General features: G+C 50.8%; 1 protein-coding gene across 3 annotated transcripts; it reads right to left on the bottom strand.

Annotated features, from left to right (window-relative positions):
• Positions 1 to 253: 253 nt before the first annotated feature.
• On the bottom strand, positions 254 to 22,633 carry BLACAT1 (BLACAT1 overlapping LEMD1 locus). Of its 3 annotated transcripts, none has more exons than XR_012577142.1 (3): positions 21,823 to 22,633; positions 3,385 to 3,607; positions 254 to 1,793 (listed from the first exon to the last, which is right to left on the bottom strand). XR_012577142.1 is itself a non-coding variant. In XM_074528148.1 (3 exons), the coding sequence occupies exons 1-2, from the start codon at positions 22,220 to 22,222 to the stop codon at positions 3,480 to 3,482; spliced, it is 528 nt and encodes a 175-aa protein (XP_074384249.1). In that variant the 5' UTR covers positions 22,223 to 22,633; the 3' UTR covers positions 254 to 1,793; positions 3,454 to 3,479. The 3 variants fall into 3 exon arrangements, 2 of the variants coding, with proteins under 2 accessions (XP_074384249.1, XP_074384250.1); XM_074528148.1 differs by having other exon boundaries at positions 3,454 to 3,607; XM_074528149.1 differs by having other exon boundaries at positions 254 to 1,779; positions 3,454 to 3,607.
• Positions 22,634 to 26,155: the final 3,522 nt, after the last annotated feature.

The raw sequence follows: 26,155 nt of genomic DNA, 5'->3' as shown, positions 1-26,155 counted from the left end.
GATTTTTCCCACCTGACTTCCAAAGGTTTTGGCTGGGAGCTTCCCTGACATCTCAGGAATTGTTGTGGGGTTGGTTTGTGCTCTACCAACCCCTGTGCCCTTCCCCACATCCATCCCACCCCCAAACATCCACAATTTGCATTTCAGGCCTTTTTTAAATGTAAATTTTGGGGTTGGTTTTGAGGAACCAGCCAAGAAAAAGAGGGAGCAAAACCCCTCAGCTCCAAATACAATAAAACCCACACTCCAAAAATTACCATAAATATTTTATTTATTCTTAAAATTATTTAATAATGTATTAATTTATTAATTTATTTATACTTGTAGCATAGGAATTCCTATAGGAAGCTCTCTGCTCTGTGCGTGGAAGATGCCTGTGCTTATTTACAAATGCCACATTTATTTTTCCCCCCCAATAAATAAAATAAAAAATAATAAAAAATAATAAAAAATAATAAAATAATAAAAATAATAAAAAATAAATACCCCCCAAAAAAATGTACAGTACAGATTTTATGGCTCCTGGGCTGGGAGACTCCTCAGGAACATCCTGGGAGTCCTTTCCCAAAGAAATCCGGGCAGCAGGGATAAAAAAAGGACAATAAAAAGAGAATTAATGCTTTGATCCAGGTCAGGAAAGGCTTCAAGGAGGGTTCTGAGCCTTTCCCTCCTTTCCAGGGATCGATCCAGGCTGGAATCAGGAAAATCGATGGGGTGGAGCAAAACCCCGAGGCAAAGCCTGAGGTTTAAGCGGGGCTTTGTTGAGTCAGGACCTGCTGCTGAGCTGCCTTTGTTCTTGCTGGTTTTTTGTGTGGTTTTTTTTGCATAGGAAAAACCTGGAGAAACAGGAGAAATCTCAGGGATGGGCATCAGTCCAAGCTGGTTTCTCTATAATTCATATTTTCCTTCATATCTGTGTACCTGTGGATTTATCATGGAATAAAACAAAGCTGGAATTCCACCTTTTTCTTTACACTCCATATCAATCCCACAGCAGGGATTAATCCCAACTCGTTAAAATCCTCAAACACATCCCTTGGCGACCACCACAAATCCTTGTGCACAAAAATAAAGTTACATTCAGGAAACGCCCTTGGAGTTCCACCAACTTCCTTGGATTTTGGGGTTTTTTTTGGCCCAAACGTCCTCGCCAAGGGCAGTGCTGGGGATGAAGGGTGGGACGGGCTCTGCTGATGTGCAAAAATAGGAACAGGACAAAATCAGCATTTCCCAGAGCAACTGGAGATGTCCTGGGCACACCTGGAGCTTTGTCCTTGGCAGAACATTCGGAAAAACACCAAATTTTGGGGGCAGCCACCGATTATTTTGGCCTATAGGAAGACTGGGAATAGCTGGAAGAAAATCCTCCCTGTGGAAGGGAGAACGGAGAGATTTGACCAGGAGAGAAAAGTGTTAAAAAAGGGGATTTTGGTTTTGGGTTTTTTTGGTTTTTTTGTGGGTTTTGGGGGATTTTTATCTCTTGGCTGCCACCAGGATGAAGGAATTGCCCAAATTCCCAAATTCCCAATGGGAATGTGAGGAGGGCAGCTCTGAGGGAAGCTGGATCCTTTCCTTGCTGTGTTGGGGTTAAAAAAGGATTATTGCTGCTGGGAAAAAAATTCATTTTTCTGCCTTCCTGATGAGCTGGAGGATCCTTCCATGAACACCAGGAATCCGTGGCGCTGGGATTTGTAGGAATTTGTAGTCCTGGCAGGGTGGTGGTGGCACCTTGGTGACATCCTGGTGACATCCCCAGCAAGGACAGGGCGGGATCTGGCTCTGCCCCGGGGAGCCTGGGGAGAGGAAATAATGAGAGAAATTGGGGGATAAATGGGAAATTTGGGGGATAAATGGGAAATTTGGGGGATAAATGGAGAATGTGAGGGACAGAAGTGAGAATCTGTGGGATAAATGAGAGAATATGGGGGATAAATGGAGAATATATGGGATAAATGGAGAATGTGTAGGATAAACGGGAAATCCGTGGGGTGAATAATGGGAGATAAATGGAGAATCTGTGGAATAAATGGGTAATCTATGGGATGAAAGGAGAATCTGTGGGATAAATTAGAGAATGTGGGGGATAAATGGAGAATGTGTGGGATGAATGGGAGGATATGGGGAATAAACAGGAGAATCTGTAAGATGAGAAAATCTATGGGATAACTGGGAGAATCTGTGGGATAATTGGGGAATCTGTAGGATAAATGGGAAAATATGAGGGACAAATGGAGAATCTGCGAGATAAATGGGAGAATGTGTGGGATAAATGGATAATCAGTGGGGTAAATGGAGAATCTGGGGGACAAATGGAAAATCTGTAGGATAAATGGAGAATCTATGGGATAAATGGAGAACATGTGGGATGAATGGGAGAATATGGGGGATAAATGGGAGAATCTGTGGGATGAAAGAATTTGTGGTATAAATGGAGAATCTGTGGGATAAATGGAGAATCTGTGGGATAAATGAGAGAATATGGGACAGAAATGGAGAATCTACAGGATAAATGGGAAATCTGCGGGACAAATGGAGAATCTGTGGGATAAATGGAGAATATATGGGATGAATGGGAGAATATGGGGGATAAATGGGAGAATCTGTGGGATAAATGGAGAATATATGGGATGAATGGGAGAATATGGGGGATAAATGGAAAAATATGGGAGATAAATGGGGAATCTACATGATAAATGGGGATTCTGTGGGGTAAATAGAGAATCTGTGGGACAAAAGTGAGAATCTATGGGATAAATGGAGAATCTGTGGGATCAATGGAGAATCTGTAGGATCCTCCAAATTGAAGGATCTGTGGGATAAATGGAAAATCTGTAGGATAAATGGAGAATCTATGGGATAAATGGAAAACATGGGATGAATGGGAGAATATGGGGGATAAATGGGAGAATATATGGGATGAATGGGAGAATATGGGGGATAAATGGAAAAATATGGGAGATAAATGAGGAATCTACATGATAAATGGGGATTCTGTGGGGTAAATAGAGAATCTGTGGGAGAAAAGTGAGAATCTGTGGGATCAATGGAGAATCTGTAGGATCCTCCAAATTGAAGGATCTGTGGGATAAATGGGAGAATCTGCAGGGTAAATGGAGAATCTATGGGATAAAGACAATCTGTGAGATAAATGCAGAATCTGGGGGGATAAATGGAAAATCTACGGGATAAATGGAAGAATCTATGGGATCAATGGAGAATCAGGGGGATGAATGGAGAATCTCTGGGATAACTGAGCAGATCACACAGCCCTCCCCTGCTCCCCCAGCTCCCTTCCCCTGCCATCACCACCCCACAGCCTTTATTTCACCCCCTGAGCCCCCCAAAACCCCCCAGACACCCCCATGTGGGGCAGGCAGAGCTGACCCCGCGGGGAGATGCTCTTCACAAGGGTGACAAGGAGACGCCCGATGTCCCCCGGTGGTCCCGGCGTACCGGGGGGACAGGAGGGGTCCCGCCCCTCACACGGCCGTCTCCTGCCCCCCGCCAGCCTCCTCCTTCTTCCTCTTCATCTTGCAGAAGCCGTGGAGGCCACAGAAACAGGCGAAGGTGAACTGGGGCATCACCGGGAGCTGGAGAATGCGGAGACCTGGAGGGGAACAGGGAGAGGAGGCAGGGCAGCCACTGGGGGTGCTGGGCCCCAAACCCCAAACTGGGGCATCACCTTGGGCTGGGACACATCTCATCCATCCATCCATCCATCCATCCATCCATCCATCCATCCATCCATCCATCCATTTGTCCATCCGTCCATCCATCCATCACTGATCCATCGATCCATGGATCCATCCATCCATGTATTCATCCATCCAGGGATCCATCCATCCATCCATCCATCCATTCTCCCTCCCTCCCTCCCTTCTATATACATATATAATGAAGATGAAGATTATTTTCTCAGATAAATTTATATATAAAAAATTATATTTTTATATAAAAAACAACTATACATAAATATATGTATGCATAAACATAAGTATATAAAAATATATAAATACAAGTACATATTTTATATGTATAAAATTTTTATATATAAAATATATACTTATATATTCTATATATATTTATTTCTATGTAATAAATAAATAAATAAAAAATAAATAAATATGTAAATAAAACGCATCTATAAAATATATTTATTATTATAAATATATAATATATGATGTACATAGTATATTATACATAAAATTTATGTGTACATTTATATACAGATATAAATTTTATATACAATTATATATATAATTATATATATAATTATATATACATATGCATATATATATACATATATATACACATATATACACATATATATATATATACATATATATACATACATATATATATATATATATACATATATATATATATATATATATATATATATATATATACATATATACATAATTTATCTGAGAAAAAGGGCCAGCAAGCCCCTGGTTATCTTACAGAGCATCTGCAAGGAAGAATCTTCCACTCTCCTGTTCTTATTTATTGCCAGGGAGGAAAAAATTTTCGAGCCGAGGGACAGGAGGGGACAAGAGAGGACAGGAGGGGACAGGGACAGAAACAGGGACAGTGCTGGGGCCGCTCCATCCCTGCCCGTCCTCTCCTCGCTGCGGAGCTGTTCAATAACCAAAATAAACCACGCTGCCCATAATCCCCAGAGCAGCCCAGACCTCCCAGGCAGCTCCCCTGTGCCACCCCACGTCCCCGTGTCCCCCCTCCAGCTCCTTTTACAGACACAAAACCCCCCCGAGAGCCTGGGGGGTCCCCCCAGGGCCCTTTTGAGATGTTTTCAGGGGGGTTTGGAGCTTTTCAGGCTGACCCTCTGCCTCCCATTCAGGCGGGGGACAATGATGAATGAGCCGCGGAGAATGGAGCAGCCCAGCTGAGGCTGTTCCCCTTGAAAAGGTGCAAAAAAAGGGACGGTGGAGGAGCAGGAATAATGAAAAATAAAAATGCAATGAGCTGGTTTGGGGAGCGCTGGCAGGAGCCAGCCCCGCGCTGCCCTTTCCATTCAAGGCAGAAGATTCCGGGGATAAAATGGGAGAGAAAACCGGGAGAAAACGAGCGGAGCATTAAAAATGTAAAGCCGGAGAATTCTCTTTCAGCCAAGCGCATCACCCCGGGCCGTGTTTGTCACTGTCGCCGTGATGAATTGGGAGCTGGCTGCCATCAAAAAATGTCACTTTTCCTGAGCCAGGAAAAATGTCTTTGTGGAGCAGCTGGAACGAGTCTGCCCCTCAAGAAAATTCCCATTTTTTCTGGGTTTTCCGGACATCGGGAAGCTGCTGGCACCAGGAGGGCGCAGGGGTGGCCGGGCTCAGGTGACACTCGCAGGTGACACCAGCCCCTGGTGGGATGCTCAGGTACCAGCACCTTCCATTCCACCTGGTTTTTCTCCCTTAGCTTTCCTATTTCTTGGAGATACTTTCTTTAAAAAAATCACTTTTTAGGAAATCTGTTGGAAAAAACAGCAAGTTTCGCATTCGAACCCTTGGATTTCAGAGGTTTTTCTCCCTCAGCTTTCCTATTTCTGGGAGCCAGGTACCAGCACTTTCCATTCCACCTGGTTTTTCTCCCTTAGTTTTCCTATTTCTTGGAGACACTTTCTTAAAAATTCACTTTTTAGGGAATCTGTTGGAAAAAACAGCAAGTTTTGCCTTTGAACTCCTCGATTTCAGAGCTGCCTTTTGGCTCTTTCCTTGGGAAAGAAGATTATTTGCAATGGAAATCTGGGCTGTGTTTTTGGCAGGGAGCAGAACGAAATTAGATAATTTGTGATGAAACAGAGAAAAAAATTTTAAAAATTAATAATTTCTTTTGCCTTTCATCATAACTGCTCCATCCAGTTTTTCAATCAAAGCTGAATTGATTGAATACACCCAATATATTCAATTGGGCATTGAATTTACCAATCCAATACCCCATTGAATATATTGAATATTGAATATTTTGAATATTGAATATTCAGCCTTCCCTGCTGAATCCTGGGCGGTTTTGGCTGATGGGGATGCTCCATCCACGGAGTTTTTGGGAATTATTTTTTTTTGTTCCTTTGATTTTTAAGCACCCAAAGTTCAGCTCCTGCCTCTCAGAACTCTGTGTTGGGACATTTATATTTATTTTCTCAGATAAATTATATATATATATATATATATATATATATATATATATATATATATATATATATATATATACATACATACATGTATGTATATATATACATAAATGTATGTATATATACATATATATACATACGTATACATATATATACATATATATAATTTTTATATATTACACATTATATATTATTATATAATATATTATATACATATTATATATATACATATATATTACTATATATACATATATGTATGTGTATATATCCATATATATAAAATTTATATCTATAAATATATATATAATATATATATAATATATAAATAAAATATAGAATTTATATTTAAACAAATAAATAAATAAATTTTTTTAAATTATTCATTTCTATGTGGACACCACCTGTGTGGACACAACCGCTTTCCCACACTCCTCATCCTCCTCTTCCTCCTCCCAGCCCCAAATTCCACCCAATTCAACATTTTTCCAGCCAACTTTTCAACCCCATTATTTCCTTGCCTGGCTTTTTATTTCTTTCCCCCCCCCCTAAAAAAAATATATAAAAAAACTCCAAAAAACTCAGATTTTCGCTGCTTCCAACCAACCCTGAGCCAAACCCCACTTCAAAGCCGCTTCTCTAATGAGCAGCAGAGCATTAAGAACCCAACAACAGAGGAGGGGATAAAACCCGACCTGAAAAGCAGCTCCATCCCTTTAAGGGGAGATAATGAAGGCAGAAGATGTTGCCTGGCATGTTTGCAGAGAATCGCTAATTAAAACGTCGCTCCTGTAAAGTCTGCTGATGCCATTGATTCTTTCCCCCCACACGGTTTAATTTGCTGCTGGCGAGGCGAACTCGCCAGGGCCCTCATTATAAAAATTTCAGCGGCTGCAGCTAATGGTTGTAATTAATAGGTGCAATAAATTTCAAATGGGCAGCCGGGGTGTTCATTAGCTCGGGGCTGACTCAGCACCGGTGGCCTCAACAGTTCCTAAATAATCCATTCCCAGGCAGCCGGGAGGAGGAGGAGGAGGAGGAGGAGGAAGGTGGCACAACGGGTGAATCCCCGTGGTGACAGCAGGGACCATCCAGAGAGGATTTTCTTCCTCATCACAAAGTTTTGGGGTGCAATAAAGCCAAATTTCCAACCCTGGGGTGGTTTTGGTTGGTTGGCCCCACTCTCCTCTCCTTGGCACCCTCATTCCAGGATCCCATTCCCGTTTGGAGCAGCTCTGCAGGGGAGGGGACAGAGCAGCCAAGCCAAGCTTGAGATTTGGGGTTATCCCATCCCTGGAAGTGTCCAAGTGGGGTTGGATGGGGCTTGGAGGAATCTGGGATGAGCTTTAAGGTTCCTTCCCACCCAATCATTCCAGGGACCATCCAGAGAGGATTTTGCTTCCAGGAATTTGGGGTTACCCCATCCCTGGAAGTGTCAAAGTGGGGTTGGATGGGGTTTCGAGCAATCTGGGAGGAGTTTTAAGGTTCCTTCCCACCAAATCATTCCAGGGACCATTGAGAGAGGATTTTCCTCCTCACCACAACATTTTGGGGTGCAACAAAGCCAAATTACCAACCCTGGGGTGGTTTTGGTTGGTTGGCCCCGCTCTCCTCTCCTTGGCACCCTCATTCCATGATCCCATTCCTGTTTGGAGCAGCTCTGGAGAGGAGGGGACAGAGCGGCCAAGCCAAGAGTGAGATTTGGGGTTATCCCATCCCTGGAAGTGTCCAAGGTGGGGTTGGATGGGGCTTGGAGGAATCTGGGACGAGCTTTAAGGTCCCTTCCCACCCAAATCATTCCAGGGACCATCCAGAGAGGCTTTTGCTTCCAGGAATTTGGGGTTACCCCATCCCTGGAAGTGTCAAAGTGGGGTTGGATGGGGTTTCGAGCAACCTGGGAGGAGTTTTAAGGTTCCTTCCCACCAAATCATTCCAGGGACCATTCAGAGAGGATTTTCCTCCTCACCACAACATTTTGGGGTGCAACAAAGCCAAATTACCAACCCTGGGGTGGTTTTGGTTGGTTGGCCCCGCTCTCCTCTCCTTGGCACCCTCATTCCAGGATCCCGTTCCCATTTGGAGCAGGGCAGGGGCAGAGAGGCCGAGCCAAGAGTGAGATTTGGGGTTACCCCATCCCTGGAAGTGTCAAAGTGGGGTTGGATGGGGTTTCGAGCAACCTGGGAGGAGTTTTAAGGTCCCTTCCCACCAAACCATTCCAGGGACCATCCAGAGAGGATTTTCTTCTCCACCACAACATTTTGGGGTGCAACAAAGCAAAATGGCCAACCCTGGGGTGGTTTTGGTTGGTTGGCCCGGCTCTCCTCTCCTTGGCACCCTCACTCCATGATCCCATTCCCGTTTGGAGCAGCTCTGGAGGGGAGGGGACAGAGGGGCCAAGCCAAGCTTGAGATTTGGGGTTACCCCATCCCTGGAAGTGTCAAAGTGGGGTTGGATGGGGCTTGGAGGAATCTGGGATGAGCTTTAAGGTCCCTTCCCACCAAATCATTCCAGGGACCATCCAGAGAGGATTTTGCTTACAGGAATCCCCGTGGTGACAGCAGGGACCATCCAGAGAGGATTTTCCTCCTCACCACAACATTTTGGGGTGCAACAAAGCCAAATTACCAACCCTGGGGTGGTTTTGGTTGGTTGGCCCCACTGTCCCCACCTTGGCACCCTCATTCCAGGATCCCATTCCCGTTTGGAGCAGCTCTGGAGAGGAGGGGACAGAGCAGCCAAGCCAAGCTTGAGATTTGGGGTTATCCCATCCCTGGAAGTGTCCAAGGTGGGGTTGGATGGGGTTTGGAGGAATCTGGGATGAGCTTTAAGGTCCCTTCCCACAAATCATTCCAGGGACCATCCAGAGAGGATTTTCCTCCTCACCACAACATTTTGGGGTGCAACAAAGCCAAATTACCAACCCTGGGGTGGTTTTGGTTGGTTGGCCCTGCTGTCCCCACCTTGGCACCCTCACTCCATGATCCCATTCCCGTTTGGAGCAGCTCTGGAGGGGAGGGGACAGAGGGGCCAAGCCAAGCGTGTCCCCCTGAATGGCTCGGGGCAGGCATTGTCACGGGTGAATTTTCTGAATGAGCAAATCCTCATTAAAAAATAATTAAAACAGCCCGGCGAGATTGGCTTAATTCCTTTCATTTTGACGGATGGTGTTTGGTTCTGATGATTTATGTGCCAGCTCTCCTGCTCTCATTGTTGGAACTCATGGGATTTCATGATTTTCTTCCTTCCACACCTCCTTGAGTCATGGGATTACAGCTGAACCTCAGCTTTTTTCCCTTTTTTTATTTTTTTTCTCCCTCCAAGGACTATTATTTTTAAAGATGCATTCCAGGCTGGTGAAATAAACTTGAAAGCCTGACACCCAAATGAGTCAAAGCTCAGGAAGTGAGAAAAGAGAAACTAAAGAAGGGAGAAATTGCTCGTTTCCTGCTCGGGAGGGAGGGGGAAACCCCACAGGGAGTGTGGGGTGGTGGTGGGGGCTGCAGGGATGGGATGGGGTCTGTGGGAATGGGGTCTGTGGGGTGGCATCAGTGGGAATGGGATCTGTGGGATGGGGTTTGTGGAGTCTGTGGGGTGGGGATCGTGGAAATGGGGTCTGTGGGAATGGAGTTTGTGGGGTGGAGATTGTACAGTGGGGTCTGTGGGATAGGATTTGTGTAAATGGGGTCTGTGGGATGGCATATGTGGGGTAGGATCAGCAGGAATGGGGTCTGTGGGGTGGGATTTGTGTAAATGGGGTCTGTGGGATAGGGTCTGGGTAAATGGGGTTTGGGTAAATGGGGTTTGTGTAAATGGGGTGTGTGGGATGGGGTCTGTGGGGTGGGGATTGTGGGAATGGGGTCTGTGGGGTGGGGTCTGTGTAAATGGGGTCTGTGGGGTGGGGATTGTGGGAATGGGGTCTGTGGGCTGGGGTCTGGGTAAATGGGGTTTGGGTAAATGGGGTGTGTGGGATAGGATCTGTGGGGTGAGGTTTGTTTAAATGGAGTCTGTGGTGTGAGGTCTGTGTAAATGGGGTCTGTGGGGTGGGGGCTGCAGGAATGGGATCTGCAGGATGGGGTTTGTGGGGTCTGTGGGGTGGGATCAGCAGGAATGGGGTCTGTGGGGTGGGGTCTGTGGGAATGGGATCTGTGGAAATGGGGTTGGTGGGGTGGGATCTGCAGGAATGGGATGGGATTTGTGTAAGTGGGGTCTTTGTGATGGGATCTGCAGGAATGGGATCTGTGGGATGGGGTTTGTGCAAATGGGGTTTGTGGGGTCTGTGGGGTGGGATCAGCAGGAATGGGGTCTGTGGGGTGAGGTCTGGGTAAATGGGGTCTGTGGGGTGAGGTCTGTGTAAATGGGGTCTGTGGGGTGGGAGCTGCAGGAATGGGGTCTGTGGGATAGGGTTTGTGGAAATGGGGTCTGTGGGATGGCATATGTGGGGTAGGATCAGCAGGAATGGGGTCTGTGGGGTAGGATTTGTGTAAATGGGGTCTGTGGGATAGGGTCTGGGTAAATGGGGTTTGTGTAAATGGGGTGTGTGGGATGGGGTCTGTGGGGTGAGGTTTGTTTAAATGGGGTCTGTGGGGTGAGGTCTGTGTAAATGGGGTCTGTGGGGTGGGGGCTGCAGGGATGGGATGGGATTTGTATAAACGGGGTCTATGTGATGGGATCTGCAGGAATGGGATCTGCAGGATGGGGTTTGTGCAAATGGGGTTCGTGGGGTCTGTGGGGTGGGATCAGCAGGAATGGGGTCTGTGGGGTGGGGTCTGTGCAAATGGGATCTGTGGGGTGGGGGCTGCAGGAATGGGATCTGTGGGATGGGGTTTGTGGAAATGGAGTCTGTGGGATGGCATGTGTGGGGTAGAATCAGCAGGAAAGGGGTCTGTGGGATGAGATCTGTGGGGTGGGGTTTGTGGGGTCTGTGGGGTGGGGATTGTGTAAATGGGGTCTGTGGGATGGGATCAGCAGGAATTGGATCTATAGGGTGGGATCTGTGGAAATGGGGTTGGTGGGGTGGGATCTGCAGGAATGGGATGGGATTTGTGGGAATGGGGTGTATGGGGTGGGATCTGTGGGATAGGATCAGCAGAAGCAGGGTCTGTGGGATGGGGTCTGCAGGAATGGAGTCCATGGCAGTGGGATCTGTGGAATGGGGTCTGTGGGATGAGATCTTAAGGAATGGGGTCTGTGGGGATGGGATTTGTGGCATTGGGATCTGCAGGAATGGGGTCTGTGGGGTGAGGTTTGTGTAAATGGGGTCTGTGGGATGGGATCTATGGGAATGGGGTCTGTGGGGTGGGATCTATGGAATGGGGTCCCTGGGGTGGGATCTGCAGCCCCTTCTCCTCTCCCATCCCCCAGACCCAGCAGACTCTGCCTTTGCACTTTTATAAACCCCAATTTGCCAAGCCCTGCCCTGGAACTGAACCCATCCTCCTCCTCCTCCTCTCCTGCTCCTGGCCACCACCTCCCCTCCCCACCGCTGTGACACCGGCCAGGCCACGACCCCCTGGCAGCTGTGGGGACAGCCCCTGGTGCCACAAACCCCAATTTCTGAGGCGCCCAAATTTCCCCAAACCCCCTTTTCTCCCACCCGGGCAGCACCCACAACCCTGGGAATGCCCTTGGAAATGCCCTTGGAAATGCCCTTGGCTCTTCCTGGCGCTTTTATTCCACGGGATGAAGGTGGGGATGCTTTGAACGGTGTTGGAAAAGCTCCAAAACGCCAAAAAAACACAAAAACCTCTCCCTCCGTTGGCGGTGAATGGGGACAGCCCCGCCACCCCCGGGCGCCTTTTGTGTCCCCACCCCTCTGTAAAGCCCTGCAAGGCTTCAGTGCCCCCTTTCAGTGCTTGTTTGCCCCCAGGTCAGTCCCAGGGGCTCGGGAGGGGCTCGGGGAGGCGGTGGGGAGGTGCCTGGAAGGTGCAGTCCCTCCCCTGTGTAGCCCATGGCTTTTCGCCCTACATGAGTTCGGGAAAGCATCACATAGGAATAAAAAGCCATAGGCCACAGCAGAGGGCTTGGCAGGAGAGGCAGCGGTCTGGGGAAACGGAGGGGAAAGGAAAGGAGAATGGGGGAAAAACAATTCTTTGGGATAAGCTGTCCTCACTCCCTGTGAGGACAAACCCAAAACCAGGCTGGGCTTCCTTCCCAAAGCCATGGTGAATTCTCATCCCAAAACCAGGGTGGGTTTTCAGCCCAAAGCCAGGCTGGGTTCCTACCCCAAAACCAGGCTGGGCTCCTCTCACAAAATTAGGGTGAAATCTCATCTCAAAACCAGGCTGGGCTCCCATCCTAAAACCAGACTGTGTTCTTATCCCAAAACCATGGTGGGTTCCCATTTCAAATCCAGACTGCATTCCCATCCCAAATCCAAGCTGGGCTCCCACCCCAAAACCACAGTGGGTTCTCCCCTAAAATCCAGGCTGGGTTCCCATCCCAAATCCAGGCTGGGCTTCCCCCACAAAACCAGAGTGGGCTCCCATCCCAAAACTATGGTGAATTCCCATCCCAAAACCAGATTGGGCTCCTATCCCCTATCCCAAAACCAGGCTGGGTTCCCACCCCAAAACCAGGGTTGGTTCTCACCCCAAAACACAGCCGGGCTTCCATCCCAAAGCCAGACTATGTTCCCATCTCAAAACACAGTGGGCTCCAACCCCAAAACCAGGGTGAATTCTCATCCCAAATCCAGGCTGGGCTCCCATCCCAAATCCAGGCTGGGTTCTCACCCCAAATCCAGAGTGATTTCTCACCCCAAATCCAGGCTGGGCTTCCATCCCAAAACCACGGAGGAGGAGCTGCTGGAGCCCGCGGGATAAATCCCATTTTTAGGGTCAAACACAAATCCCATTTTTAGGGACAAAGATAAATCCCATTTTTAGGAACAAACACTCACCTCTGAGTGCCGCTTCCCCCTGCCTCGTAGAAGAAAATCCTGCAGATTTTCTTGTGAAAATCTGACTTTTGGGGCCACCAAGGGACCAGGCCAGGAGCGGGAGCTGCAGGAGCTGCCCCAGAGCTCACCTGGCTGCAGGGGCGGACGCTCGGCCAGGTTCACCCAACAGAGCCGCCTTTGTGGGCGCAGACAAAGGCCCAAAGAAAGGTCTGGCTGCCAACCCTCCTTCCCCCCCCTCCCCGGGCCTTTTCGGGGGAGGTTCCATCTCTGGAGCCACCAAAAGAGGCGCTCGGGACAAGGTGACGCCACCAGGAGCCGGGCTCGGCGCTGATCCCTCGGGAAAACCTCGGGGAAGCTCCTGGGGTGGCACCAGCAGTGCCCAGGTTGTCCCTAGACGAGCTTTCCACACCTGGGGTGGCACCAGGAGTGTCCCTGGACAAGATCTCTGCACCTGAGGAAGTTCCTCGGGTGGCACAAGCAGTGCCCAGGTTGTCCCTAGATGAGCTCTCCACACCTGGGGTGCCATCAGGAGTGCCCAGGTGTCCCTGGCCAAGCTCTGCACACCTGGGGAGGGTCCTTGGGGTGGCACCAGCAGTGCCCAGGTTGTCCCTGGGACAGCTCTGCACACCTGGGGGGACTCCTTGGTGACACCAGGAGTGCCCAGGTGTCCCTGGATGGGCTCTGCACACCTGGAGGTGGCACCAGGAGTGTCCCTGGATGAGGTCTGCACACCTGGGGAAGATCCTGGGTGGCGCCAGGAGCACCCAGGTTGCCCCTGGATGAGCTCTGCACATTGGGGTGGCACCAGGAGTGCCCAGGTGTCCCTGGCAAAGCTCCCCCTCCCCTGCCAAGACGCTGCTGTTAAATCATTAATTGCCAGGAGCTGATGAGCTCAGGGTGGGAGATTCCCAGAATTCTTGGGAAATCCAGGCTCTCAGAAATGCAGGTTTTTGGAAACCCAGGTTCTCAGTGAGGGATTCTCTGCAGTTTGCAGCACCAAAGAACACAAACACGGCTGTGACCCTCAAAGAGCTCCCGGGGCCAGGGCAGCTCTGAGCCGGCGATTTCCCAAGGTTTTCCCTCTTTTATCTCCCCTGAATGGCAAAGGGGAAGGGTCACTGGGGGTCCCACCTGTGACAGGGCCACGGGACCCTCCAGCCCCTCCCCAGGATGGTGTCATCCCCACCCCTGGTATCCCAAAAAATGGGGTTGCTCCAGAGCATCCCAAAATTCCATCCCTGGGAGCAGGTGCTGTGCTGGGGAGATCTTTGGTGGAACTCCCCAGGTGTGGGGGCACAGCAGGACCCCCAGATGGGACCCTGCTCTGTGTGGCCAGGGCAGAACCTATGGAACGTCCCCAAACCCTACAGAACAGCCCCAAACCCTATGGATCATCCCCAGTCCCTATGGAACAGCCTCAAATCCTCTGGAATAGTCCCAGTCCCTATGGATCAGCCCCAAATCCTATGGAACAGCCCCAATCCCTATGGATCAGCCTCAAACCCTACAGAACAGCCCCAAACCCTATGGATCATCCCCAGTCCCTGTGGAACAGCCCCAAATCCTATGGAACAGCCCCAATCCCTATGGATCAGCCTCAAACCCTACAGATCAGCCCGAAACCCTACAGAACAGCCCCAAACCCTAAGGAACAGCCCCAGATCCTACAGAACAGCCCCAATCCCTATGGATCAGCCTCAAACCCTACAGAACAGCCCCAAACCCTATGGATCATCCCCAGTCCCTATGGATCAGCCCCAAATCCTCTGGAATAGTCCCAATCCCTATGGATCAGCCCCAAATCCTATGGAACAGCCCCAATCCCTATGGATCAGCCTCAAACCCTACAGAACAGCCCCAAACCCTAAGGAACAGCCCCAGATCCTACAGATCAGCCCCAATCCCTGTGGATCATCCCCAGTCCCTATGGAACAGCCCCAAATCCTATGGATCATCCCCAATCCCTATGGATCAGCCTCAAACCCTACAGATCTGTTCCAATCTCTACAGAACACCCCCAAACCCTATGGAACAGCTCCAATTCCTACAGAACAGCCCCCATCCCTATGGAAGAGCCCCAAACTCAAGAGAACAGCTCCAATCCCAAGAGAACAGCTCCAATCCCTATGGATCAGCCTCAAACCCTACAGAACAGCCCTAATCCCTATGGAACAGCTCCAATCCCTACAGAACAGCTTCAATTCCTACAGATCACCCCCAAGCCCTACAGATCATCCTCAATCCCTATGAATCACCCCCAAACCCTACAGATCACCCCCAAACCCATCATGGACAGCGACAACTCTGTCACTTTCTCCTTCTCAGCTCTTCAGGACGTGGCCCTGGCAGCACCCACGGCCTCCCCACGGAGGTGGCACCTGGCAGGGCGCAGCCTGCTGTCCCCAGCATGGCAGCACGTGTCCATCCCGGTGCCACCATGCCCTGTCCATGCCACAGGGACCCCAGGGGTGCCCGGAGCCGCCGGCCGAGCGCGCTGAGCTCACCTTTGGCAGCGTGGCACGGCGAGGGCGCGGTGCCAGCGGGCACGGGGCTGGCACGGCGCTGCCATCGCCCTCTCCGTGCTCTCCTCCCCGATCCCCCCAGGGCAGGGGGTGCTCAGTGCTGCTCAGGGGGCTCACCCCACTGCTCTGAGCCTTTTGGGGACCTTCCCGCGGCTGCCAGCGGGCTGGGTGTGCTGAGAGGGGCTGGGAGAGGAGGGAGGGAAGGAGGGAGGGAGTGGGGTCAGGTATTTCTCCATCCCAGGGCCGCTAACAAAGGCGCTATTGAAGTGCAGCCGCTCTGGTCTGTGAAGCAGAAACCCTCTTGTATCTCCCCCGGAGCCTCTGATGTGCCTCCCCCCGGTGCGATGGAGATTACTCATGTCCTGCTGCTGCTGGGGCTCGGCTGCCAGCGAGCCACGGACCCCCGGAATGGCCCACGGACAGCAGCACCCCGAGCTCACCCCGCTGCCGCCCTCGCTGCGCCCCCAAAACCTATGGGAAATCCTATGGAACGGCCCCAAACCCTACAGAACAGCCCCAAGCCCCACAGATCACCCCCAGACCCTACAGAACAGCCCCAGACCCTATAGAACAGCCCCAAGCCCTACGGATCAGCCCCAAGCCCCACAGAACGGCCCCAAGCCCCACAGAACGGCCCCAAACCCAATGGATCACCCCCAAACCCCATGGAACGGCCCCAAGCCCTACAGATCACCCCCAGACCCTACAGAGCAGCCCCAAGCCCCACAGATCACCCCCAATCCCTACAGAACAGCCCCAAGCCCCACAGAACGGCCCCAAGCCCTATGGATCTGACCCAGTTCCCACAGAACAGCCCCAAACCCAATGGATCACCCCCAAGCCCTATGGAACAGCCTCAAGCCCTTATGGATAAGCCCCAATCCCTATGGATCACCCCCAATCCCTACAAATCAGCCTCAATACCTACAGATCCCCGCCAAACCCTACAGAAAAACCCCAAATCCTACAGATCACACCCAATCCCTATGGAACAGCCCGAAACCCTACGGAACAGCCCGAAACCCTACGGAACAGCCCCAATCCCTATGGAACAGCCCCAGTCCCTATGGAACAGCTCCAAACCCTACAGATCCCCTCCAAACCCTATGGATCACTCCCAAACCCTATGGAACAGCCCCAAACCCTACAGAACATGACCAGACCCTATGGATCACCCCCAATCCCTATGGGTCAGACCCAGTCTCTAGGGATCAGCCCCAATCCCTGCAGATCCCCCCCCAATCCCTATGGAACATCCCCAATCCCCACAGACCAGCCCCAGACCCTATGGATCACCCCAAACCCTACAGATCCCCCCCCAATCCCTACAGAACAGCCCCAATCCCCACAGATCACCCCCAGACCCTATGGAACAGCTCCAATCCCTATAGAACAGCCCCAATCCCTATGGATCTTCCCCAATCCCTACAGATCCCCTCCAAATCCTAAAGATCCCCTCCAAACCCTATGGAACAACCCCTGTCCCTATGGATCAACCCGAAACACTACAGATCCCCTCCAAACCCTATGGAACAGCCCCTGTCCCTATGGAATAGCCCCTGTCCCTATAGATTAACCCAAAACACTACAGATCCCCTCCAATCCCTATGGAACAGCCCCAATCCCTACCGAACAACCCCAAATCCTACAGATCACACCCAATCCCTATGGAACAGCCCCAATCCCTACAGATCACACCCAATCCCTACGGATCACCCCCAGTCCCTACAGATCACCCCCAATCCCATCACGGACACGTCCACGGATCCCCGCAGACCCCAAACTTTGCGGGATCTGCGCTCGGCCGCGCGCGGGGATCGGGAGCAGCCGCGCTCCCAGCCCCGCATTCCTCTGCTGCAATTAAAGCCGGAGCGCTGGGCGGAGGGGGAATTTCCCAAAGGGTTTTCCTGGCACCCGGACAAGGGTCAGACAATGAGAACATTTGACAGGGTGCCCAAATCCGCTGTAGCTTGGATACGCTCAGAGCCTCCCCCGTGCTGCTCCTCGGTCCCAGGCGCTGCTCTGAGGGAGGTTTGGGCAGGTTGGGGAGGTGGGGACGGCGCTGGGGACTCTCACAAAACCCCCACAGCCCTCAAATCGGCCTGGCTGCCCCCAAAAAAATGCCAAGGTTTGAGCAGCACAAAGCCTGGCAGCACATTCCCTGCTGGAAACCCCAGGGGAAGGCACCAAACACACTTTGGAGACTCTCAGAGCTCGGATCAATGTTTGAAAAGTGATTTGCTGCCTTCAGCACTCCCTGTCTCACTCCTCGGGGGCACCGGGGGCTTATCCTGGTTTTTCCAGGCCTGGGGGATGTTTGGGATGCTCTGAGAGCTTGCACAGAATCCATCCCAGCTTCCCAAAAGTGCCTTTGGAGCTCTCAGCTCCTCCTCAAATCCTCTCTGGTGGATTTGCAGCAATCCCTGGGTGCTCCTGTGGCACCCAGAGGGACTCCAGTGGGAATGAATGATCCAGATCCAGACCATCAATCTCCCATCCCTGCCCCATCCAGACCATCAATCCTCCATCCCTGAGTGAACCCCACCACTGACCTCCCATCCCTGATGAAACCACCCAAAATCAGCTCAGGAGGATCCTCCAGAGATCCCAGCACCATTCCTGAGGCTCATTCACTGTTGTCGCCTGCACAGAATCCATCCCAGCTCCCCAAAAGTGCCTTTGGAGCTCTCAGTTCCTCCTGCCCCTCTGGTGGATGTGCAGCTCCTGTGGCACCCAGAGGGAATTCCCACTGGAGCAGGGAGGCACCTGGGTGCCCACATGGCAGTGCCCAAACCAAACCACCCAAAATCAGAGCACAGGAGGATCCTCCACAGAGCCCAGCACTGTTCCTGAGGCTCATTCGCAGTTGTCACCTGCACAGAATCCATCCCAGCTTCCCAAAAGTGCCTTTGGAGCTCTCAGCTCCTCCTCAAATCCTCTCTGGTGGATTTGCAGCAATCCCTGGGTGCTCTTGTGGCACCCAGAGAGGCTCCAGTGGGAGCAGGGAGGTCCTTGGGGTGCCCACATGGCAGTGCCCAAACCAAACCACCCAAAATCAGAGCTCAGGAGGATCCTCCACAGAGCCCAGCACTGTTCCTGAGGCTCATTCACAATTGTCACCTGCACAGAATCCATCCCAGCTTCCCAAAAGTGCCTTTGGAGCTCTCAGCTCCTCCTCAGATCCTCTCTGGTGGATTTGCACAATCCCTGGGTGCTCCAGTGGAATTCCCTCTGGAGCAGGGAGGCCCCTGGGTGCCCTCATGGCAGTGCTCAAATGAAATCACCCAAAATCATAACTCAGGAGAGCCCAGCACCATTCTTGAGGCTCGTTCACAGTTGTCACCTGCACAGAAACCATCCCAGCTTCCCCAAAAAGCCCAAAAATTTTAAACTTTAACCCTCAGATTTTGGGGAGCAGCTCAAGCCCTGGTGGATTTTTCAGAGTTTAACTCTCAGATTTTGGGGAGCAGATCAAGCCCTGGTGGATTTTTTAAATTTTAACCCTCAGATTTTGGGGAGCAGCTCAAGCCCTGGTGGATTTTTTAAATTTTAACCCTCAGATTTTGGGGTGCAGGGATGGGGGACCAAAGATGGGGATCACTCAGGGATGGGGGATTGATGGTCTGGGTCTGGATGAGGTTCAATGGTCTGGATCAGGCAAGGATGGGGGAATTGATGATGTGGATCGGGTTCAATGGTCTGGATCAACAAGAGATGAGGAATTGATGGTCTGGATGGGGCAGGAATGGTGGATTGATGGTCTGGGTCTGGATCCAGGTTAGACTCAGTGATCTGAATCAGACAGGGATAGTGGATTGATGGTCGGGATGGGGCAGGAATGGTGGATTGATGGTCTGGGTCTGGATCTGGATCAGGCTCAATGGTCTGGATCACTCAGGGATGGTGAACTGATGGTCTGGCTCCAGAAGGGATTGGGGATTGATGGTCCAGTTCCATCACGGATGGGGGATCAGTGGTCTGGATCTGGATCAGGCTGGATGGTCTGGCCCTGGCAGGGATGAAGGGTCGATGGTCTGGATCAGGCAGGGATCAGGGGTGGATGTTCTGGCTCCATCAGGGATGAGGGATGGATGGTCTGGCTCCATCAGGGATCAGGGATGGATGGTCTGGCTCCATCAGGGATCAGGGATGGATGGTCTGGCTCCATCAGGGATGAGGGATGGATGGTCTGGCTCCATCAGGGATGAGGGATGGATGGTCTGGCTCCATCAGGGATCAGGGATGGATGGTCTGGCTCCATCAGGGATCGGGATGGATGTTCTGGCTCCATCAGGGATCAGGGATGGATGGTCTGGCTCCATCAGGGATCGGGATGGATGTTCTGGCTCTATCAGGGATCGGGGATGGATGTTCTGGCTCTATCAGGGATGAGGGATGGATGCTCTGGCTCCATCAGGGATGAGGGATGGATGGTCTGGCTCCATCAGGGATCAGGGATGGATGTTCTGGCTCCATCAGGGATCAGGGATGGATGCTCTGCCCTGGCAAGGGATGAGAGCTCGATGTTCTGGTCCTGGCAGGGATGTAGATCTGCAGCTGAGCCGCCCTGGGCAGGGCAGGGGCTGGACCCTGCTGAGGAGATCCCTGCTGCCCTCAGAGCTCAGGGCTGGGGGAGATGGGCTGAGGCTTCAGTGGCCAGGAGTGACCAGAGAGCAGGAATCAGCAGGAATAGGTGAAGATGGAGCCCCTTGGGAGTTTGTCCAGGGGTAAATTGAAGGCAGGATTAAACCATGAGCAGGAATGAGCAGGGACAGGAGAGGATGGAGCCCCTGGGGTAAAACTGAAGGCAGAGTGAAGCCATGAGCAGGAATGAGCAAAACCTGTCCCCTCACCTAAGCAGGGCCCTGAGTGCCACTGTCCCCTCCCAAGGGACACTCAAACCTGTCCCAAACGTGTCCCAAACGTGTCCTGAGCTGCTCCCCTCACCCTGAGTGCCACTGTCCCCTCCCAAGTGACAGCCACACCTGCAGGGGACACCCAAACGTGTCCCAAACATGTCCCTGAGCTCTCCCACCCTGAGCAGGGCCCTGAATGCCACTGTCCCCTCCTAGGGGACAGCCACATCCGCGGGGGACACCCAAACCTGTGCCAAATGTGTCCATGCCCTGTTCTCCTACCCTGAGCAGGGCCCTGAGTGTCACTGTCCCCTCCCAAGGGACACCCAAACCTGTCCCTGCCCTGCTCCCCTCACACTGAGTGCCACTGTCCCCTCCCAAGGGACACCCAAACCTGTCCCAAACCTGTCCCTGCCCTGCTCCCCTCACCCTGAGGGCCACTGTCCCCTCCCAAGGGACAGCCACACCTGCAGGGGACACCCAAACCTGTCCCAAACCTATCCCTGAGCTCTCCCACCCTGAGCAGGGCCCTGAATGCCACTGTCCCCTCCTAGGGGACAGCCACACCCGCGGGGGACACCCAAACCTGTGCCAAACGTGTCCATGCCCTGTTCTCCTACCCTGGGCAGGGCCCTGAGTGCCACTGTCCCCTCCCAAGGGACACCCAAACCTGTCCCTGCCCTGCTCCCCTCACCCTGAGTGCCACTGTCCCCTCCCAAGGGACACCCAAACCTGTCCCAAACCTGTCCCTGCCCTGCTCCCCTCACACTGAGTGTCACTGTCCCCTCCCAAGGGACACCCAAACCTGTCCCTGCCCTGCTCCCCTCACACTGAGTGCCACTGTCCCCTCCCAAGGGACACCCAAGCCGGTCCCTGCCCTGCTCCCCTCACACTGAGTGCCACTGTCCCCTCCCAAGGGACAGCCACACCTGCAGGGGACACCCAAACCTGTCCCAAACCTGTCCCAAACCTGTCCTTGAGCTGCTCCCCTCACACTGAGTGTCACTGTCCCCTCCCAAGGGACACCCAAACCTGTCCCTGCCCTGCTCCCCTCACACTGAGTGCCACTGTCCCCTCCCAAGGGATAGCCACACCTGCAGGGGACACCCAAACCTGTCCCAAACGTGTCCCCGAGCTGCTCTCCCTTCCCGGAGCCAGCCCAGCCCTGCCGCAGCTCTGCCACCCTCCCTGGGGACACACAGACACCGGGAGGGGACATTTTACGTGTCCCTCTGAGCACTCCCTGCCCTCTCATAGGAGAAGGGACCAGCGCTGGGCTCACCCTCCGCTTTCCTCAAAGCGAATTTTCCCTTCTGGCAGGGAAAAATCCTCATTTTCCTGAGCAGCGCAGACACCTGAGAGCCCCCAAACCCCCTCAGGAGCCCAAACCCCCTCAGCAGCCCCACACACCTGAACGAACGGCGGCTCCAGGTGACGCCGAGCCCGCGGCATTTCCCCTCTCCGAGCCCTTAATCTGCTTTTCCCGGCTGACATCACCGCTCAGGTCGGTACACGCACCGCTCCCCTTATCTTTCTTTGGGATTACCTCATCGGATAGCCTTCCTCCCTCCCTCCCTCCCTCATCCTCCTCTCGCCGCTCGGAGCTGTAAGTTTGCACGGAGGAAGGAGCGGCTGGATGCGGTTCCGGCTCTGCCGATTCCTCCCGCATCTTTCCAGCATCCAGCAGCGCCAAACCTGCCCGGAGCCTTTCGGAAATCAAACCGCACCTTCCGCGGGGTTTATTCCCACCCAAACCATGCCCGAGGGTCTCACACACACTGTCCCGGTGATAAAAAACTTCAATTCCCATTCCAGCCCCGCAACGCAAGAGTTAACGAGCTCACGTGTAATTAACTGCTAACTACGTTAACATGTGTTGCATGGAATTCTCTGTCAACATAAATAAAGGGAATACAACGCGAATAAACCTCACAGAAATTCATTTTGGCCAGTTCGGGATTATTTTCACCCAAAACAAAGCCAGTTTCATTATGGTTCCCCCCCTCCCCAGCAAGCCACAACCACAAGACCTCCACCAGAATTAAATCCACATATTCCATATATTAATATATTAAACCCACATTTTCAGCACGGGATGCTCCGTGCTGGGGATGCTGCCCAGGTGGGGAACGAGGGGATGCCGGAACGGGCCGAGCGTCCCCCCGGTGCCCCCACGCACCCAACTCCTGCAGGAAACAAAGAAAAACCAGAGAAAAACACCCAAAAAAAGCCGTCTTACTTTTGGGGGTTTTTTTTTTTCCTTTCCTCCTTTTTTTTTTTTTTTTCTCCTTTTCTTTTCCTCTCTCGTCCCTCAGCTTCACCCAACGGGACTCCAGCGATTCTTTTTTTTTATTTCGAGGGGAGGAATCTCGCAAAGCAACTTCAGGAGGCGCCGGGAGCAGCTCACAGGAGGCACCGGGGAGGGCTCGGCCGAGGCGAGCGGAGAAGCGAAGGAACAAAAGCGCGGTGCTGCTGAATAAGGTGCCTTGCTAATTGTGAGCGGGGCTTGCGAGGCTGTGTGTGGCTGCGGGGCGGGAGGGGGCGGGTGAAGGGGCGATGGGGAGAGGCCTCTCCATCCCTCCAGCCCTCCCTCCTGCAAGCCCCGAGCCTTGCTGGTGCATAAATTATCTCCTGCCTCTCCATCTCTCGCCTCCCGAGCCGCGCATCCCCGGCAATTTCCCATTCCCCGCACGGTGGATGCGGTGCCGGGGCACTGCTCCCCATCGTGGGCACCGATTCCTCCTTTTCCCTCCTTTTCCCTGCTTTTCTTGGCTTTTCCCGGCTCTCCATCTCGTTTTTCTCCCTTTCCCCCTTCCTGCTTTGTCTCCGGCCCCGTCTCGCAGCCGAGCAGACACAAAAGAGCCTCTCTGTGACCTGGGAGGAGAAAATTCCCTTTTTTTCCAAGGGAAAATAAAATAAAAAGCCCACCCGAGCTCCCCGGTGCGCGCTTTGAGCAGGGAGGGAAATAAAAAAATTAAAAATGACCGGGCCGGTTCGGGCTGGGAGTTCATTGCTGCCCTAATGAGTGTAATTAGCGGGTGAGGGTGGAAGCGGATTCCCCTGGGGGTTTTTTGGGGGAAAACGGCGTTTTCCCACTTCCAGGAGCTGCGCCTGGGTCACCTCAGCCTCCAACCAGACAGGATGAAATCCCAAACCCATCCCGAGTCCTGCGGGGCTTGGCAAAGCAAAGACAAGTCAGATTTGGGACTTCTTTGGGGTTTTTTTTCTCTCATTTTCGCTGCTCGTTGCTATCCCTGCACCTCAGCGCTCCCAAATCCCGGCTGGCAGAGGAATAACGGGGGGTTCAGGGGGATTTAAGGGCTCGGGAGTCAGATCCTCTTTCTGTGGCATCACTTCATTACCCCGGGAATGCCAGCAGAGCGGGGCTGCTCTGCCCAGGCACACGGGAGGTCCCTGGAGGTGGGCAAGGATTCCCTGTGCCCTCTAAATAACTCCAAAAATCCCAATTTCAGCTGTTCATTTTGGCTGCAGGGGTGCGGTGAGGACTGAGCAGGGTCCACCCTGCGCATCCTCCCCTTAAATAAAGATGGGATAATTGATGAATTCCCCCGGTGAGCCGGGCAGCTCATTAACTGCCGGGCCTAATGAGCTGCTGGGGTTGTCCAAGGAGCCAGGAGGGTTGGGATGAGGGGATAATGTTGGATCCGGGCATGGGATTGCTGGTCCAGAGTGTGCTGAGCCCTGTCCAGCATCTGCTCCACTCTGACATTGTGCTCACTTGGACCTTTATTTTATTTTATTTTATTTTATTTTATTTTATTTTATTTTATTTTATTTTATTTTATTTTTAATTTATTTTATTTTTATTTTTATATATTCTATTTTATTTTATTTTATTTTACTTTACTGTATTTTATTTTAATTTTTTAAAATTTTATTTTTATTTATTTTTATTTTTATATATTTTATTTTTATGTTTTATTTTATTTTATTTTACTTTACTTTACTTTATTTTATTTTACTTTATTTTATTTTATTTTTTAAATTTTTTTGTTTATTTTATTTTTATTTTTATTTTTATATATTCTATTTTATTTTATTTTACTTTACTGTATTTTATTTTATTTTTAATTTTTTATTTTATTTTATTTTTTATTTATTTTTATTTTTTATATATTTTATTTTATTTTTATATTTTATTTTATATTATTTTAATTTACTTTACTTTATTTTATTTTACTTTATTTTATTTTATTTTGTTTTATTTTGGTTTTTTTGTAATTGTCTTGATGTCCCTCATTTGCATAATCCCCCACAATGCAGCGCAGCAGGACTTTTGCTCTGAGCTAATAAATAGACGACAAAAATAAACGTGTCATGTAAGATTTGCTTCCATCGCCTTGCCACGCTGCCGGCGTGGATCTCACAGGAGCTGCCAGCCCGGCCTTCCCCTCGCTCCTGGTGCTCAACTTTTGCCAGATGTTTCCATCAGAACTCGGAAAAAGCGGCTGTGAAATACCGGGATGCGCTCCTGGCACCTCAGGAATTCCTCCCAAAGCTCTTCACCCCACCAAAATATCAAAAAAATCAAAATATCAAAAATATCCAAAATATCCCCCAGCCCACCCAGAGGCTCCTTGCTGTGGTTTTGTGTCCAGGCAGGTGGCTGAGGTGTTTTATTTTTGGAGGGTTGAATTCAGGATTCTGGAGCGCTGTGATTTCCTCGCCTCCCCTGAGCCTTGGTGGTGTTGAATTACTGATGAAATTCACTCCCTGAGCTGAGAAAAGGAGTTTGAATATCCGAGTGGGCTCAGGAAATGCGCCTTTTTAATGCAGGATTTCCCCCTCGGTTCCACAAAAGTTTATTTGTCCCTTTCCAAAAATTTGGCTGGATGGAACTCGGGAAATTGGTGGGAACAGCAGAGATCCCACCCCAGAGCAATCAAAGGAGGTTCCAGGTGTCAAAACAGGATTTTAAAATAAATTTGCTGGGTGTTTATAATAAATTTCCCAGGATGGAACTCGGCTCTGGAAGGTCCCAGGAATGCAGAGGAGCCCTGGAATGTTGAGGACATTGGGGTCTGATGGAGGAGCGAGAGCCCTCAGATCCCCGGAGGTGTGGAGGGGATGGTTCCTTTGAAATCCCTCACATTTCACACCTGGTGCATTCCAGCAGTTGGGTTGTTCCTCTTTTTTCCTCTTTTTCCCCCTCTTTTCCTCTTTTTTCCTTTTTTTTTCCTCTTTTTTCCCTCTTTTTCCCTCTTTTTTCCTCTTTCTTCCTTTTTTCCTTTTTTCCTCTTTTCCCCTCTCTTTCCCTCTCTTTCCCTCTCTTTTCCTCTTTTCCTCTTTTTTTTCCTCTTTTCCTCTTTTTTTTCCTCTTTTCCCCTCTTTTTCCCTCTCTTTTCCTCTTTTTTCTTCCTCTTTTTCCCTCTTTCTTCCTTTTTTCCTCTTTTCCCCTCTCTTTCCCTCTCTTTTCCTCTTTTTTCTTCCTCTTTTTTCCTCTCTTTTCCCCTCTTTCTTTTTTCCTCTTTTTCCCTCTTTTTTCCTCTTTTTTTCCTCTTTTTCCCTCTTTTTCCCTCTTTTTCCCTCTTTTTCCCTCTCTTTTCCCCTCTTTTTCCCTCTTTTTTCCTCTTTTTTCCCCCCAGCATTGTGATCCTGGACGATTCTCAGCCCTGACCTAAGAACACTTGAACATTTTTGCTGAGAAAAGCCTGAAAACACCAAAACAACCCTCAAGGCTAAAAGCCACGAGAGAAATAAAAAAAAAAAAAAAAAAAAATTA

This window comes from Zonotrichia albicollis, chromosome 28 (assembly GCF_047830755.1).
Source record: "Zonotrichia albicollis isolate bZonAlb1 chromosome 28, bZonAlb1.hap1, whole genome shotgun sequence".
Taxonomy (NCBI): Eukaryota; Metazoa; Chordata; class Aves; order Passeriformes; family Passerellidae; genus Zonotrichia; species Zonotrichia albicollis.
This window is presented reverse-complemented; position numbering and strand designations above follow the sequence as displayed.